Consider the following 18,907-nt stretch of genomic DNA (forward strand, 5'->3'; position numbering starts at 1 on the left):
AAGTTTAGAAGCAAATAAGTAAACAAAATTATCAAACAGTTAGATAAAATAATCAAACATGGATGTTACGTTTTAATTTACATAAACAAAACGCATTTATAATTCCAATTTATCCATTCTGAGTTTAGTTTGTTGTTCAATATTGGTTTACCCATGCTGATTAATGCTTTCGATACATAATTTAAACGAACAATGTTTGGAGAATACAAACAATGATTTATTGATATACATAAACCGTTGTATAAATGAAATTTAGATGTTATAGATAATGGTTATTAACATTGCATTCACATTACATCTAAATGTCAAATGTATCAAATAATTAGCTGTTATATTTTATACTAAATTCTTAAATTAAATACTTCAAATATTTGATGATGAGACTTCTATTGATTGTGAATAAAGTAAAGAATTGTTAATATTTTCTTCTAAATGAAAGCATATTTCATAGCATAAACGAATGAGAAAATAAAAAAAATATATCAAAGACAAAATAACTAGATTGCAGATATCCATACAATATTATATTTTTATAAATATTATTAAAGAAATGAAACTCAAATGAAAATTTCTTTCATCTATTAAATGTCACAATGAATATTTTACATCTTTTTATGTGTATCATATATAGACCTATAGTTTATAATTGATTATATATAGAAAAATCTGTTTGAATATCCTCTAATACATCACATACATGTGATATCAGTTACTTATTTCATATGGAAAAATTGATCGTTTCTCTAGATTCTTCTATATTAGTAGTCTATATCAGTAGAAATTCGACAATTTGTCAAATCCATACTGTTACGAATACAGTATGGTTGTTGGTTGTGCCCGTTACGCGTTCCGCAGGAATCGAATAATCCGCTAATATTTCGCTGGTCGGACAGTAATGGTAGATAGCCGAATCTCGCTTTTCAGGAAAAGGAAACTGGAATTTACATGGATTTCCTTTCGATGTAATGTTGCAATTTCTGTTCATCGGAAACTATATAGTCTCGTATGTTGCCACAAACCTTGTATGTTTGCCAGATAAGTGGAAAGCCAGTGACGTAGATCAAACTTTTGGTGGATTTACGGAATCTCAAATTCGTAGCAGCGTAAGCGGATCTCTGACCTCTCTGGTCAAACGAGTAAAGGTCAGTCTTATCCGATTTTCGGGCTAGGGGTAGGAATAGAGAAAGTGTGGGAGCCTCTATAGATCAGTAAGGGGACAGCGAGTTGATGGCCTCTAGAGAAAGTACAGATGAACGAAGGGACGAAAGAGGATGGAAGTAACCTCACCATTCGCCGCAGACCGAACTGATGTACCATCTAGCGGATCTACACTGGTCCTGAGAGCTAGAAAGCAAAGTTACAACAACGTACCTTGTTTCATCAACCTTAGTTACTTCATTATCTGTCTTCGTTTGTGCGCGTAGCTTTACTGCATACTGTAATGCTTTTAACCAACAAGTCCCTCGCCTAATTAACATTCTGTAGTACTACAGTCTTAACAGCGTTACGGATTACGAGTCCGTAAAAATTTCTGTTCGTTTCACATGATAAAACGGGATGTCTTGGAGAATTTTGTTTTTCATTTCATAGTGGTTCATTTATTAAGTGGCAATTTGTTTCATTCTAATGAAATTTTCGCATTAGGTTTTGCTCCAACAAAGATTTATAGTGGCTTATGAAAGTATTTCATAGTACAAGCAATGTATTATATAATATTTTGAAATTTCATTATTACGATAATGAGACACAATACTGTAATTGTTGTAATATCGGTCAAATTTATTATAAAATGTTTAATATATATTCACTGTGAATATATATTTAGTAAAAAATTATAACATAGCATGAATAGCTATAGCTTAAACATATAATAAATATCAAATTTCATTGTATATCTTATTAATATGCTAGGTAATTAACTATTTAAATATCTTTATGGTCTCTATGAAATATTTTATAGCTTTTACATACGTTCGTCTTATTATATGAAACTTATAACGTTTCATATAACATACATCATATATTCAGGAAAGTTTTTATAAATGTTAGGATACTTTTACGATCCGTGTATAAAGTTATATTAAGTATAATTGGAAAAAATGATAGAAGTTAAATTTTTTCCCAAAAGAATGTTCTTAAAAAATGTTTTATATAATGCAACTTCATCGCTGTTCATAATCGAGAAAAGTAAATTATTTCTCTTTATTTAAATTAACATTGCAAAGTTTATGAATCTTTGTCAGATTGCGTGTTCGTATCTCGATTGATTTATCATCGGGTAATTTGGTAGACATTTAACTTGAATGGTAAAGGGAATGAAGTAGGGTTAAACAACATGGAAAACGGTCAGAAAAGTTTATCGACGTTAATTCGCCAATCAAACGGGATTCGTATGCTGAATGCAGTTTACCTAAAGCTTCGACAAAATCAATACTCTGTAAGTTTCTTTATACGAAAAGCCCGTTAACGCGATATTATCGGCCTTTTGAATACTAATTTCCACGGTATACTGGGCGCCAGATAGGTGAGATTTTTTTACGACGTTGTCGGCCTGTCACGATAATACGATGTACTTTTCGCGTGTATCAAAGATTAATGAAAGCGTACAGAGGAGAACTATAACGAATTTTTGATTAATAACGCATCAAATTGAAACACTCGAGCTAAGAGGTTCAATAACTGCGTACATCGTCAATATCGTAGACTGAACAATGAATCGCGTTCTTGCGACAAGTATTATAAATATAAGTGAATTATGATTCGTTTCTTTTTTTCTTATCTGCTATATTTTACCTGCTTACACCATGTATATTTACGTTTAGATAATATCTTAATATTTCAGGTGCGAAATGCGCTTTATTTGCATCTTGGTGATATTACGTGAGATGGTAATTACGTTTTGCTAGGGTAGACATTCTACGAAGGAAAAGCATATTTTATTCACTACGTTTCTGCGAACATCTTGAATATCTGTTGATATAATACGTTCATCAGCGAATAATTTGATAACTTAAAATCAAGTGAATTCTGCAAATTATATTACGCTGTATTTATTACATTCATTGAACTTACCTTGCATGAATTTTGCTTTATGAATTGGATACGTATGTATGTTGTTGACAGATCTGTAACACAGAATTCATATTCATGAAGAAAAGAGGTAAATTAATTAAAAGCACTGCGTACAATTTTTGTAATTTTTGCAAAAATAAACCAACGACAAAGTTAAATAACGAATTTTTTCATAAAAGATATTAGGAGGTATTAAAATGATTCCTTTTGAGAATGTTTTTAATGTGTTTTAATTGTTAATATGAAAGTAAATATGTCTTTTTAACGCGAGCGGATATTTCTCGGTGTACGTTTGCACAACGCTGTTGGAGAAATGTTGAGTTTGCAAAATTTAGGGTCCTCATATTTATTCGGTGGAAATGAGAATTTCAACATGTCAACGTAGAATTACTCGGTATCCTTATGTATTATCTTATATAATACTGCCATGTAACGAACATTTACCTATTAGCATACCAACGGAATTACACTATGTTTTGGTTATTAATATCTTTGAACAACACAACAGGAGCACAGATAATATATCAGCCACATTAATATTTAATTAGGTATTTTCAACTAATTACATACGTATATTCTATACGATGTTATCAAATAATTGTTCCCTTGTATGAAAATTATATAGAGGAATAGAGAAATAAATTAAAATTATATATAAACAAATTATAAATTTGGATTTAAGTAAATCATTTTTGATCTCAATGACGTCAACTATCGTATCGTTGTAATTTACTGCAATTTTTAATTAGTTATATATAATTCATGTAGTTCATTCTTTATTACGATTAAAATATCTGTTCAAGAGTAATTCAATTCTATTAATATTATAGCTATTTGCCTTATCTTCGTATTGTTTTAACTGTAGATTTTAAGGAAGGGGAGACCTGTCTGTCACTCACTTCTTGGATCTTGTATGCTTGGAAAAATGTCCAATGTCGCCACCCTTCACAGACTTCCTTTGCGATTCCTTGGAAGTGCGACAAAATTACCTTCTCCTTTGCGCAGGCAGTTAATTAAATTTTTTCATCTTTCTTTTCTCTTCCCAGCAGACCGGTACCGTTAATGTCTCCAGACCAGTTAAATTTCTTTCATTTGACTGTTTGACTTATATATCTGATACGTCCCGTAAGCTTGAACATCGATCAATACAACGTTAGTCGCGATATTCACATTCAATCGAGTAAAATGTTGTTCCTTTCTTTTTTCGGATCGATAATAATATTTGTAAACTTCAATATCTTAAACTACAACGTATATTACGTTGTCGATCGAAATTTCATATTTTATGAAAAAGTATAAAATGTTGGCAAATACAAAGAACAAAATAACAAATATAATAATAATAAAATCTAATAATTTTTAAACTATTAAGAGCGTTGCTCACTTTTTCATAAAGCTTTTTTGAAAAATTTTAGGAATTGTTTTTTATATAGCAAATACAAATACTAAAAGAATAAACGATGAGATAATAAAGATGTACCTAATAATAAAATTTAGTCATTTTTAAGCTTCCATAAGCATTGTCTTCATCTTTTTTACAATTGTAATTAAAAAATTATCTTTTAAATTATGATATAGCTTTTGATAAATTTTTTTCTGAAAACTTCTAAGAAGTGATTTCCATGTACATGTATTATATATTCATTTGCATGTGAACTAAAGCAACAGGAACGTGATTGTTAATGAACTCATTCATCATGAAAGCAATGAGGCTTTAGAAAGGACGTACACGTAGGTTCACTGAATGAATGAATTCGTTTCCAAGTATACGTAATCTTTTATATAACATAACGCCCAACACGTGTCGTAATCTTTTATTTGACACATTGCACGTGTGCAACTGCTGCTGGATAAATTGTATTATCTGAAAATTCTTTCACGAATTGCTTCCGCTGATGGTGAGCACGTGCTTCCGAAATGGTCACAAATCAGAGCAACTTCATTGGTTTTTAGGAAATAAAATCATACGGCCAGTTACACACGTGAAAAATAAATTTCACCGCAGATGTGTGCATTTCTTTCATTGTTCTCTCGAATTCTTTAATAAAGAAATCTAGCATTTTTCTAGAAATGTTAAGTATTCTCGTTTAAATTCCATCCTTTAGTATTAAAATATTATATAACCTATTTCATTTAAAAAGTCTTGCAAGCAATGCAAAGTCTCTTAATTTATTAGTAGATTAGTCCTCTATCATCTTTTAAGTGAAATTGTACGTCTATAGTCTCCTTTTTAGTTGTTTAAACAAACAATCGAACAAAATTTCAAAATACAGAAATATAAGGACGCTTTAATATCATTTCACGAACAAAATGCTCGGAATAAATTATTCTTCTAATCAAAATTCAAAGATAACTCTCGGTCGAAAGTAAATGATGGGAAAAGGAATTATGTATAATTGCGTATAATGAATTTCCGGACGAACTGTATGAATTGCAAACTTTCCGCGATGGAAATAGACGTTCTGATCCTCTCTTAAAGAGATTTTCTTAACTCCCTTCTAAGCTTCTGTACATGCTGACGAGCCGTCTTACTTTCACTCTCGTCAATCGAAACTACGAGTCACTTAGGGGTAGATGGAGAGTGGTTGACATATATCTACGTACGTGTACACATACACACGCGTATTTACGTCCACGCATGCCTGTCAGTTCATTCATGTATCTCTTTCCGTGTGAAACTCTTACCCCACTGTAGCACGTGCGACGTGGATGATGAGACACACGTACATACATACAGCGACTGGTTCCATGGTACGTGGAACACGCTTGAATCGACTAACTGTTATTATTGACATGAGAATAGATCGGGGGTGAATAGGTTGACAAATGGGGATGAACGTTGGTAGCCACGTGTCTGGAAGTGACGCGTATGCTCTTATCAATTGATTCTCTTGATTGCACTCTATTCTTTACATTACGTCTGACTTTGGCAACAATTTCCGTAACTGCAACAATAAAGAACAAAGACAGTCAGTAGCATAATGTAACTGGTTTCGGATAGATGGGCGTTGCGTTACAGTGATTTGTTAGTTGAGTTTTGAGGTTACATGTCGCCTTCAACATTTACGTAAACATAAAATGTTTCTACATAAAATTCTCATGTCACGATCTTATAACAAATTTGTCTTCGTAATATACGTGTTTTAATTGTAGTATTATTCTTAATGGAGTTACTTGTTTGAAGTTGATTTGTTGAAAGACAATTTGACTTTATGAATTACCGAAACGACAAAGTTTTTTTTATTATAATTATTTATAAATAATAAATATAAGTATATGTATACGTACAAGTATAAGTATATAGAGAATATATGATTTTTCAATATTGCTAAATATGCGTATTCGTCTATCTTTGAAATTGTTACATGCAGCGCACTGATTGAAACTCTTTTGATCGCAAATAAACCAAAAGGGGATTGAAAGTCAGAGAGTCGATTGAATGTGAAATCAAGAGTTAGAATTGTCTAGAAACGTATATAGATATGAACGTACATTCACATAGAAACTGTGACTAAACCCATTTCATCGGTAGGAAACAGTTATTTGCCAAATAATATTGGAAATTTAAAAAGAGAATCATAACGCTATAAAAGATATTTTATTTATTTCACAAGTTTATATTTTTTGCCTATAATATTCTGTCAATATCAATTTTTTTTCTGTAAAATCGCTTATACAAAAGCTATGCTATTTTTTTTTATATTTTTTAAATCTTGGATGTTTATTCCTCATAATTAGATTTAGTAAGTGATCTAATAGTGTTAAATATAAATCTCTGATACTATCTATATGTAGCAATGTTTCTATGACGTGTCAATGGACTTTTCTTCAATTTTCTTCATGATTTACTTACAAAGGCTTATTTATTCAATACTGTATTTTTCCTTTGGCCTGTATCTTTTATATCTTGCAACGTACCACAGAGACTAGATCTAATTTGTTTACGTTCTAAGTATATAAATAATGCCACATTAATCTTACTTGTTGGCCTTTTACACCAATGATACGAAATCTTATAAGAAAATAGATGAAACAGGCTATCTAATATCAGTAATCTATCAGTATTAAAGTCCTAAACTGCTTTTAAACTTATTGTTGCGTTAAATTAATGTTGAGAAATATATACCTACCTACCTATAATAGTCACTATTATAAAATAGTGATAATTATTGTACACTCAACTATTAATACTGTAACTAATAATCAATATTAATATCACATTTTAAAAGTCAGTTCTATTTTTAAAATGCCATTGAAATATCAAAACGTACAAACATACAATTATTAGTTAGTGAACACGAACACAATATTATAGGAGAATGATTAAGAAACAAGTAAAATAATCAATATTCCGCGAATGATCATTATTTGTAAATTATCGGAGAACAAATTCGACATACGTTGAAAAATATATTACGAATGATATGTCCAATATGAATCAGAATAAAACGACAAGAGAGAGATCTTGAGAGAGGGTAAACGATAAAACCGCAAATATTTATTACTGACATAAGGGTAACTGAACTTCACTATCTCAGCATAAAAATTCATCCATCTCTGAAACATCGAAACAAACTGCAAGTCCAATGCTGGAGTTGTAATCAAGTCTAGATGGTTCGTACTGATTGACAATTTTCCATGGCCTCTTCACCCTCCAATACCCTTTTCTACCATCACCACTCCTCACACTATCCATCACTTCAATACCCCTCTTTTGAAATCACGTTTCGTTTCTGTTGTACATAAAGCCGCGTTCATACTGATTATTATGGCCACGTGAAAATTGTTATTGGGATTAATCAGGATTGTGCAGCTTCGCTCGAATTCGATGTTAGTCGAATAATTGAAGCCCATGCACCAAAGCATTATTCACGTTAAAAACGATAGAATATTTTAAAAGCCTGTCTGGTAAATGAACAAATCGATCAGAAATAGATTCTTTAAACTTTAAATAAATTTACCATTCAAATAAATATACCTATTTTAATTTGAAATATACAAATTTAATAGTATTTAATTTATAAATTAAATAGTTTACTACACAAACAATTATTTTAATAGCTTTCTTCTTTAAAAATTATTTAGCCACACGATACTCTGAAAAAAAGATTTTAAAATAAAATTTGCTGTTGTGTTAAATATTCACTTGTTAAAATTTGGAAGATCCTCACTCGGTGTTGGCAATTAACATTCTATTTTTAATTAATAAATAAATGTTGTTTGCAACGCAACGTGAATCAAGTTGGAAATACAGAACGCTGTAATTAGAAGAATATTTACGAGATACCTAGTATCGATTGCGTTCGAACTCCTTTATAATGAATTTATCGAAAATGAAAATGTAAAGGCAGAACGACAGAGTCTGGAAGCGGCTTAATGGAGTCAAGTGGCGGACGAGAAAGAACGAATAAAAAAGAAAAAGACGAGCTATGTCATCTGAAAATTGGAATATTCGTTTGCTCGATGGCTACCTTGCTTACTATTCGTTTAGAGATTGCTGTACAATTGAACGTTTCATATTCCGGAGAGAAGATTAAACATGACGAAATTAATTAACGGTGGCGGTGTATTTTTATACGACATATCGGAAACGGGTACTCCCTCGAATTGATGCAAAAATAAATTAAATTAAAAACATCATCAGCCAGAGAGAAAGCGACAGACTTGTTTTTCAATAAGCTTTCATAAGCATCCTGATTCCTTGTCGTTTAAAAAAACCCTCGCTATAAATTGCTCCGGTGCAACGACAAATTTATAACGACTTTTAGTTAATCGCCCTTGATCCTATCATAATAGAAATATTTTCTGCGCCATTGAATCGCGAATCGACGATTGTAAAGGCGACGTGTTTTTACAGCCCTTCAAAGTTTGCCACCCTAAATACAAGTGAGCTCTTGAGTAACAATAGCGTCGAACAATAGCCACTAGGATTAAGATGTAAATTAGTTCATAAGTCACAACATTATACGATTGTCAGCTGCCACGAAATACCTATTGTTATGCCAATAAACTTCAAAGATCCGAGCATTAAGTTACAAGCTGAAATGAAACTTTCGACTTTTATCGACATTTCTAGATGTTGTGCCTTATGGTGCGAGCTTAATTTCCTACGATAATTATGGGTGTATGCGGCGTTGTTATTGAATTATCTCCCTCATGAAGCAACCTTGTTACCTTCATAAGCTTAATGGCCTGCCTAAACGAAAGAATGTCGGTTTGTCACAAGCCACGACGTACTCTAGAATTATTAAATACTTCAAATGTTTTCCTAAATGGCTCGTTGTATCATTTTGTTACATGAGAGAAGAATCAGAAACATTCTCTTATTAGCAATTTCTTTTTTTTTTTTTTTTTAGCATATTGTCAATTTTTCCTAATCCAATTAATGGCATTTAAAGTATTTTACATACGTATAAAAATATAATTAAAAAGAATTATTTATATCTATGGGAGAGTCGTATCTAAAAGTTTAGTTTTAAATTGGTACTTAACGCGTTTTTGGCTTTAGAATGGAATATTTAATATTAGTAAAACTAAAATGAAAGCGTATTTTTTATTTTATTATATTATCCAGACACTGATGTGGAATTATTTATTAGAATTACTTGAAAACACGTTTCATGATGTTTTTATAATTTACTGAATGTAAATTAACATTTTTGAAGAGACGTACATGTTTTACATACAATACGAAAGTAATGTAGTGATTCATGAATAAGATATTTTAGCCGCATTAGCTCACTGCTCATCTATTTAGATACTAGAACCAACAAGTTAGAGAAACAAGACCGTAATGAGTTTTTTCCATTATTTCACATTTACATTTCGACTCCGCAATAACGTACAACTGCTGATTCTTCTAATTTGGTTGCTGAAAGCTTCCGGCAAATTATTCCGCATTCATTAAGGAGATATTATTTTAACATGCATATACGTGACGCCGCGTCGCGACGATTTACCAGTTAATTCATGGAAATGAACTGGGAACTTTAGCGTTCATTATTTTTCTTTTTTCGGGTCAAGGTAGGAATGAGACCAGAGCTCAGTGTTATTGCTTCTATTTCTTTCGACCCATGAGTATATCAGCTTGAGTGTTTGTACTCGCAAACAGTTCGTATGAAGATGATAATACCGTAGAAAAGCGTATTTGAAAAATTTTGAAAGTGTAAAAATTAAAAAAAGAAAGAAATGATTGTACGTATTTTTAAAAAATCGAGTGAAATAACGGTGCACGTTCGTGTTGTTGAACAATGTGAATAGAGGTTTCTAAAAATATTTTTGGCAATTGTTAATAGTATATAAATATTAGTGGAAGTAGAAAATAATTGAATTTTGCAATATAAAATGTTTTATATAATATATAGTCAGTTTTTAATAATTTTTTAAAAAGAATATAGTAAACATATTGATCCATATTAATTTAATAAAATAGTAATTAAAATTTTGCTCAATTTACAATTAATTTCATTTTGTAAAAGCTTAACAGTCAGACGTTAAGATAATTTTACTAGCTGGCTAAATGTGTCACTGTTACGATGCTGATATGTATTGAATTTTTTGCCGCGTTGACACCAAAGGTTACTATGTCGATGTATTTGGTACACAATAAAACAGTGCCGTACTTATGTCAAGTGTTTTTCATATATGTATCTTTCACATTTGCGCAAGTCATTATTCCAAGTATCTATATCTATATATATATATATTTACATATCTATCTATATATATATATCTATATATATATAGATTTACATTTCTGCTCAAAAATACATATATTATAATAAAAATTATAATAAATTTCGTTTTATCCGTATGCACTGCATTGTATGTGTCGAAATTTTTTTTTTCTTTCATTACCGAATTTATTCGATTTATTTCGTAGTCAATGTTATTTTAACGTTCGCTGTTGATGAAATAATGTCCGTTTGAATAAAAGTGACGGAAATAAAATGACACGGCACTGCAACACGCCAAATACAACAACGGTACAATCATCGGATAGTTTCAGTTTGAACTGGCAACGTCTGCGAGCTTGTTCATTGATCGATTTTGTGACTTTGGTTTTTGCACACGTAGTTTTTACACTCGATCTCGTGCCATGCTGTCGTCGTACAGAGCAATTATATTATGTAGGTTTACGTATCAAATACACGCATGACTTTTGTGCCATAGAAGCTATAATTACTAATACAACAAACGCGCTATTAATATTTTAATTAACGACTAATATTGCTCTCGTTTATTTTTTAAATTGTCATTCGTAACAAAAAAAGATATAAAAAATACGAATGTAAAATACAAAAAGCATAATCACTAGCTTAGTATAACAAAAACTATTAATTACTTTTAACTAACAAAGATTAATTAATAACAACATTCAATTCAAAAATTATTAAGTAATATAAATTTATCAAAATATAAAATTATGCGAGCCATATTTATCGGAATACAAATAGTTAACACGTAACTATAATATTTTATTATAATTAACAATAATAAACGAACGAAGCAGTTCATGCTTCAAAGCTTCAGAAAATACAGTGATACAGTTTATGTGAAAATATGATATATTTAGTACTTGTAGTTGTCACGACCCACACTCATACACCCACCGAAAACGAGCCCACTTGTAATTGCGATCATTGCAACGACGAGGTAGTGACTGTCGAGGCAAAGGAGGGAAATGAAAATACGACAGTGAAATTGTTGTACAAAGAAGACAGCGACGGCGATGGCGATCGTACTATTTGCGCTCGAGATCGCGATTTCAATGATCGTACCTTCTCGAGCGTTTGTCATATGTTGTGTTACAATCGCTGTCTGATATTGCGACTTTCTACTGTCACTGAGAATGACACAAAGAAATATGTCGCGATTGCGTATAGAAACAGTAAGTAATAATAATGAATCACTGAGACACTTGATCTGATCAAAGTGTCTTGTTGATCCACAGATTACTACAAACTGCGGGACGGCGAATGTTGAAGGATGTTCGTGGTCTTTGCGAATTTCGTGAAATTATGTTGTAACATCGTAACGTTGGGTGAAAGAGAGTGGACCACGAGGTTAGTAAATTCTTCGCAATTTAGTTGGCATTGACATGCAAATAATTTTATACTTGAAATTACAATATTTTGTACGAATGACGAGATATATTTTGAACGTTAATATTTTTACAAACTGAAAATAAATGTGCAACAAAACGTATACTGATTATAAATGATTACGAATGATTATTGGAAATTTCATATCTTAATCAATGTAAACTGGGACATCAATATTCAATGTTTATTGTGCAATAAGTAGCAGACAAGTAACTGACGTCATAAGACATTACGAGTTAAATAATTAATCAATTCTGATAATTTAAATTGATATGCCTGATGTTAAATGAAATAATATTTTTAACTGACAATGATGAAAATATATGTTCATTCTTTTCTAATAAATATTTTTTAAACATAGAAATTACATGTTACTAGATAGTTAATACATGTACACATACATAAATATATATTAGCGTGAACTATGCTATGTAAATCGAATTTTGTACAGTATAAATTAAAAATTATTCTACATTAATAAACGAATAATACATACATTATTCTTTCATGATTTATCAGTTTCGTCATGTTGCTCGATCTCATTTACATGCATACATACATCTAACAGTTTTTCCAAAAGGAACACAAATTGAAAAGCATATCTCGCAGGATGTTTCATTTTAATCTATTGTGACAAATATTTCGAAAAATACGGTCTGTATTATATACATGATTTTTTTTATTTTTTGAAATACTTATATTTAACAAAAGAAATGTTCATTAAGCTCGTGATATTATTCAAACGATATTTTTAAAGGTATATTTAGATAATTAAAAAATTTAATATACTTTTTTGAAAAAGTACGTTGTAGTTGCGGGTACAAATACACAGGGGTCGTCTCGAAGGAGAGTTTCTCCTTCTCCTTCTCCAACTCTAGTTCTCGAATTAGTCGTTACGGTACGTTGTAGACGATTTTCTGTTCTCGCTTTCGAAAATGGGATGTAACTATAACACATACCATGGATCATAAATGGAAATCATACTTACCTGACGTAGAGGTTACCGTGATCAAGAAAGCGGTACCTCCAGAGAGAGGCTTTCACCATTGCACTAAGGTGTTTGCTGACTTCTGCGAACGCCCCTAAAGTGGGTGTCTCGAACGTATAATTTTTGATATCTGGGACTGCGTTCGCGCTCTCCCGGGTTAATTGATTTTCAAAAATAAATGAGTTAGCTTTGTTTTTAAATCTCTGTAATAGGATCTTCCAAAAAAATAAAATTTGTTTGATTGTATTGGAGTACATACAATATTAATAAAAATTTAAAAGTTATAAAAACGAAAGGGAACTAAATAGAAAGTTTGGAAGAAGAATTAGTGCTTAATTTTCTCTTGTGTAATAACATTTGGTACCATATTGCTACATTATGTTAGTAAAAATTTAACAATTACTTAAATTTCTACCATATGCATAAAATATATTTATAATTGCAATTTATCTCTAGATAGCTTTTAGATAATTTTTTTACGAAATTTATTTAACAGTAAAGTTAAATCAAATGACACTAACAATTAATAAATTAAATATTGCTTAAAAACAGACAAAATATTAGTTTTAGCAATGTATGGAAGCATGCTACACATGCGTACAATTATCCTTTTTTTAAATTCATGGATGCATACGTACTTCAAATTTTTAATTACATTTACAATTTTTTTTCAATCAATTGATAATACTAAATTTTGTCTTTTAATATTACAGTCACGAAGGAGGATTTCAAAAATTTGCTTAGTTTCTCGCACATAAGTCTTCCATATTCATAAAACTAAAAATTACGGTAAATTTGTTACATGTGTGTAGAGATTTATAAATTTATATTATAGAAATATTGAGATATAAAATCCAAAAGAGTTTACAACTACATTTTGAGATTACAGTAATTGAATGAAAATTATACCAAGTTGAATCAGTCTGTTAGTTCCGAAAACCGCCGTTATGTAGTGCTAGTTGTGTGTGAGGCTTCTCGCAACTACGGTCGAACCATACGGGCTTAAGTAACTCGAAGAACCGGCTGAAAGCATACTTACCTGGCGTAGAGGTTACCGTGATCAAGAAGGCGGTTCCTCCAGGGTGAGGCTCTTCCATTGCACCACGGTTGAGCTGACCTCTGCGAATACCCCTAATGTGGGTATCTCGGACGTACAATTTTTGGTAGTCGGGACTGCGTTCGCGCTATCCCGGACAAACTTATTAAAAAACGTAATAAATTATCCCTGAATTTTTTAGGGTTCTAATTTGTAAAAATAGGGGAACTGTTTAAACACTTTGTTCGGTAATTTTTTCTTTGCGTTAAGAATCGGTGTTCTGTCTGTTCCTCTGATCTATGTTATAGATTATACTTCACATTTTAAAAGGTACGATACGATAAAAAAGTGTCAGATTTATAACGAAGTTTAATTTGGAACTTTTGGAGGGTTGAAATGAAAAATTGAAGATAGTTGTTTAAGATTTTTTTTGGATATGGAAAGGCACATTGGAATTGTGAATATACTTTTTTTTATTTAAATTATTCAATGATAGAACTATTATTTTACACACGTTCATCCTTTGTAATAAGTGAATAGAATAAATTCTTTTCTTTGTAAAGTAGTTTGAATTTTTATTACTAATAGAATTATTAATTCTATTGATGGTTAATATTAAATTTAACACAGTCCCACAACTGACTGTGTGTTAGTTATATGCAACATCTAGATTAGGTGTATTCTAAGCTTGTTTAGCATTTATCTTTAACTATACTTCTCTAATTAATAACAGCTGATAGTAAAACGTATTTTTATTTTTTGGATTAATTCGGGAATTTATTTAATGTTGTAGCTGATGACCGTCAGTAATTGATCTTGCTTTTAAACGATGCGAATAAAAAATACCATAAATAGAGAATACTGTTTTGAAAGACAGTAATCATTCCTTATACTTTATATTCTCGTGAATTTTACTGTATTCATATTATTCTTTATTTTACGACTCTTAGGATTATTTTTACATATGCATATAAATATTTACTTACTTAGTTATATCATATTATTGTTAAAGCATAGTTTACTAAAGAAGTATGACATTGAAAGAAGAAGAAATTAAAAATGTAAAATTCACTCGAAGAAGCTTGGTGCAAAAAGATTTTATTTATTATTTCGCAAATTGTACATCATACGTTTATTATTTTTTTGAACAATTTAAACTTACTTGGTTTATATTCGCGAGTGTACGAAGTATAAATAGTATGATCTATTTCTGAAATTATATGCTCCAGTTATGTATTTGTTGCTTTTTATATTCCATGTTGCGTAATCATTATCTCATTCGAGGTACTTATCGGCGTAATAATGTTCTATAATTGCTGTGCTATTATACGTACAAAGTGATTAAACATTACCTTTGTGTTATGTCTAAGCACGTGTATACGCCTAATAATGATTCTGTATTCAAATGAACATTCTGAATATTAATTCACGTATTTGCGCCAGCAATAGTAGTCAGCCAAATTGTATACGATATACTTCTAAGAAATTTTGTCTATTTATTCGAAAGAAATTAGTTGAAGCAAAATTTAAATGTTTTCGACTGCTTGAAATGTTGAGTTTAATTAAAAAAAAAGAGGAATTAGAAAAAAGAATATTAGGGTAAATGCTAAATTAGGATTAGGGTAAAATCCTAAATTGTTGTAGTAAAATCCTAATATCCTAATGACTTTAATCAAAAGTTAGATGATTTAATGATTAGCAAATAAAATAATATTTTTAAAGTATGTAAATTTGGATTTGCAGTTCTGAGATTAAATGATGCTAGAGAGGATTGCATTATTAATTCTTCCTTAAAATTTTATATTTTTTTTTCTTTATGAAAATTTAACTTCATCAACAACTAGACTGTTAGCTATCGGCTACCGGATTTTATGTCTGCAGCGTTCAAATTTTATCTAGCGTATAGATTTCAATCGATATTAGGTTTGTCCTTGTTATCTATAATGATATTTTAAAGTCAAAAGCATAAACTGATGGATCATTAGGACTAAATCAATTCGTTAGTTCCAAAAATCACCGCCACGTAGTGCTAGCTACGAAAATACTTTCTCACAGTTATGGTTGCACCCCGTGGGTTTAAGTAAGTCGAAGAACCAACTGAAAGCATACTTACCTGGCGTAGAGGTTACCGTGATCAAAAAGGCGGTTCCTCCAGGGTGAGGCTCTTCCATTGCACCTAGGTTGAGCTGACCTCTGCGAATGCCCCTAATGTGGGTATCTCGGACGTATAATTTTTGGTAGTCGGGACTGCGTTCGCGCTATCCCGGAAAATCTGTTTTCAAAAATTATTCATTTTAGGTACGAATTTGGTGGTATTGTAAAGAAACAAGAATTTTGAGTCGTATCATTTTGTAATTGGTATCTCATTGTTGTGAGATATGTGTTCAGCCTTTTATATAAAATTTTCAAATTTTTGTGCGGATCTTGCGGATATTGTAGAAATTATAATTGTATGTTCCTAAATTTTGTCTATTTAATATTTGTAATATCTATTTTCATACTTTATTGCACATATATATAGATGTTTGAAATTTCTTGTAGACTATCCATTCTTCTTTAATTATCAAGTTCAAAATTCCAACCTCCAAAATATAAAAGGGGTCATTTTAATTACAATTATCTAACTAACTGCTGCGATGTAACCCTGTATCGAGTATTTAGACTTCTCATTAGATGGATAATTAAAAGGGGGGAGGAGTATGAAATGTAAGATCACAATATAAAGCACAGGTGGCAGTCCCTAGTTAAACGATATAGGAAGCACATGGCCCGTTTAAGCATCCGTGTGAGAGGCTGTCGGACGTTTCCGTACGTCGGCCGCTCGTAACGTGTTGGAAGTTAACAGGCCAGCTGGCCTGGCTTAGTGGTGGTTGATGCAAGTACGGTCTGGATGGCGGCGCGGAGGAAAGGAATTAAACAGACGCAGAGTCCTCGCAAATTGAGTTGAACGGGCCCGGAATTTAAACATTCAAATTAACCTATTCAGCAAGTCAAAGGGGTTAATGTACGCCCGTTGATTTTGCACGCTCCTAGATTCTAATATTCAATCGATATTCCTATATCGTCTTTTCCTTGTCTTTCGTTTTTATTCTCTCGCCTTCAAGCGAGAAGGGGTCTGACGAAGCAGAGTTATTGTTGCCATCCGGTTCCTTTTCGTGTGATGTATTAAAATAAATACAAGTTTGTTTTCGCTGAACACGACTCTCGAAAGTTAAACGTTTGCCTAGTTTCAATTCAAATTTCCGACGAAATTTGAATTTTATTTGCATTCGATTTGAATTGTACTTTGGACTGAGAGTTTTGAGATCATTTTAGACTATTTTCATCTTTTTTCTGTAGAATAATTCCATTCGAGAAAATTGTGTTTTTATCTTTTTTTTTTTTGTTAGAAAACATATTTATCTGTGTTACTTGTAATTGTTGTCAAAGAGAGATATTAAAATTCGAATCAGGTTACGAAAATCTATTATTGATGGCTTTATTTGATATTATTTTATATTATTTACTTTTTGATTGCATTACTATGCTATTTGTAGTAAATAAAATAGTTTATTATGTCATATCATAAAATTGGATTTTCTTACTGAGGACTGGAGAGAATGATTAATGAAAATTAATTTGCAAGTATATTATTTATGTAACTACACTTTCTTTCACGTACACCAAAATAATCTCTTCATTTAAATGACCAATTTTTCATGTCTTTCTCTCTTTGATATTGAGGCAAAGAGCTATCAGTTAATTATTCTCTTAAGATGACAAATAAAATTACGCTGAGCAAGCAGCAGTTTGATAACATGTGAGAAAATGCAAGGCTATTAAACTTCAGTATTTCACGAATTCAAGAAGGGTAGAGCACTTTAGAACGGGTGGAGCATCACGATGCGATACTACGAACCATTCGAAAGAAATGGCACTATTAGCGGAATAAAGCATTTTCGTCTTTCGAGTTTCTTTCTGTGGAATAGAAGTTTAAGAAAAGTTTTCGTCAACGGATATCTATCGAGTTATTTCTTCACTGTTCTATGGAAAACAATCGCAACATGAACGATGAAATGATCAAATGATCGGGTTTTAACAGTTCAATCGAATCATTCAAGTTGGGAATATTTTAAATTATTAAATTATTAAAATTATTATTAAATTATTAAAATTATTATTAAATTATTAAAATTATTTTAAATTATTAAAAGGAAAAATGATATGAAAGAAAATTTGATTACTCGTGAATTTCTAGAAAAGATAATAGAGTTTGATATTTTGACATTCTTTTATCTCTGGGAAAGGTCGGTGACATTCATTCATTAAAATTATAATTATTAGTATTTTAGAGTATTTCAAGAATTATTTTGATTATATGCAATATTATATGTATTGCTATATAAAACAAGGTACAATTTTATTTTATGATATAATAATAGATGTGTTGTAGCGCATAATATAAAGTAAAAAATAATTTTTTCCATACGTTTTTATTATTTTGATAATTTTTACAAAGTACAAGTACTAGATATATCCTACATTGGAGAATAAATGAAAAATATTTTTTATTAATTACCTAATTGTAAATTTCACATTTGACAATTGTTGTAAAATTATTAGGAGAGTTTTGAACTAGATACCGCAGGCCAATTTTAAAAGTCCCTAATTGTTAGAAATCAATATTTTTTGTAAAAATCCTATCCTTGAAACATTCCACGTTATCTA

General features: G+C 30.8%; 1 protein-coding gene and 3 non-coding genes across 5 annotated transcripts; all 4 read left to right on the forward strand.

The window, feature by feature from the left end:
* Nucleotides 1–11,011: 11,011 nt before the first annotated feature.
* LOC122538709 lies at nt 11,012–12,390 on the forward strand. Of its 2 annotated transcripts, none has more exons than XM_043673008.1 (3): nt 11,012–11,200; nt 11,644–11,962; nt 12,026–12,390. In XM_043673008.1, the coding sequence occupies exons 1-3, from the start codon at nt 11,171–11,173 to the stop codon at nt 12,055–12,057; spliced, it is 381 nt and encodes a 126-aa protein (XP_043528943.1). In that variant the 5' UTR covers nt 11,012–11,170; the 3' UTR covers nt 12,058–12,390. The 2 variants fall into 2 exon arrangements, with proteins under 2 accessions (XP_043528943.1, XP_043528944.1); XM_043673009.1 differs by having other exon boundaries at nt 11,060–11,201; nt 11,648–11,962.
* A 766-nt stretch (nt 12,391–13,156) lies between these two features.
* On the forward strand, nt 13,157–13,321 carry LOC122538717. The gene has a single exon (XR_006308917.1). It is a non-coding gene; the product is annotated as a U1 spliceosomal RNA (small nuclear RNA).
* Nucleotides 13,322–14,195: 874 nt separating this feature from the next.
* Nucleotides 14,196–14,357, forward strand: LOC122538716. The gene has a single exon (XR_006308916.1). It is a non-coding gene; the product is annotated as a U1 spliceosomal RNA (small nuclear RNA).
* Nucleotides 14,358–16,305: 1,948 nt separating this feature from the next.
* LOC122538715 lies at nt 16,306–16,467 on the forward strand. The gene has a single exon (XR_006308915.1). It is a non-coding gene; the product is annotated as a U1 spliceosomal RNA (small nuclear RNA).
* The last annotated feature ends 2,440 nt before the right edge of the window (nt 16,468–18,907 follow it).

Source organism: Frieseomelitta varia, unplaced genomic scaffold, assembly GCF_011392965.1.
Source record: "Frieseomelitta varia isolate USP_RPSP 00005682 unplaced genomic scaffold, Fvar_1.2 scaffold_175, whole genome shotgun sequence".
Taxonomy (NCBI): Eukaryota; Metazoa; Arthropoda; class Insecta; order Hymenoptera; family Apidae; genus Frieseomelitta; species Frieseomelitta varia.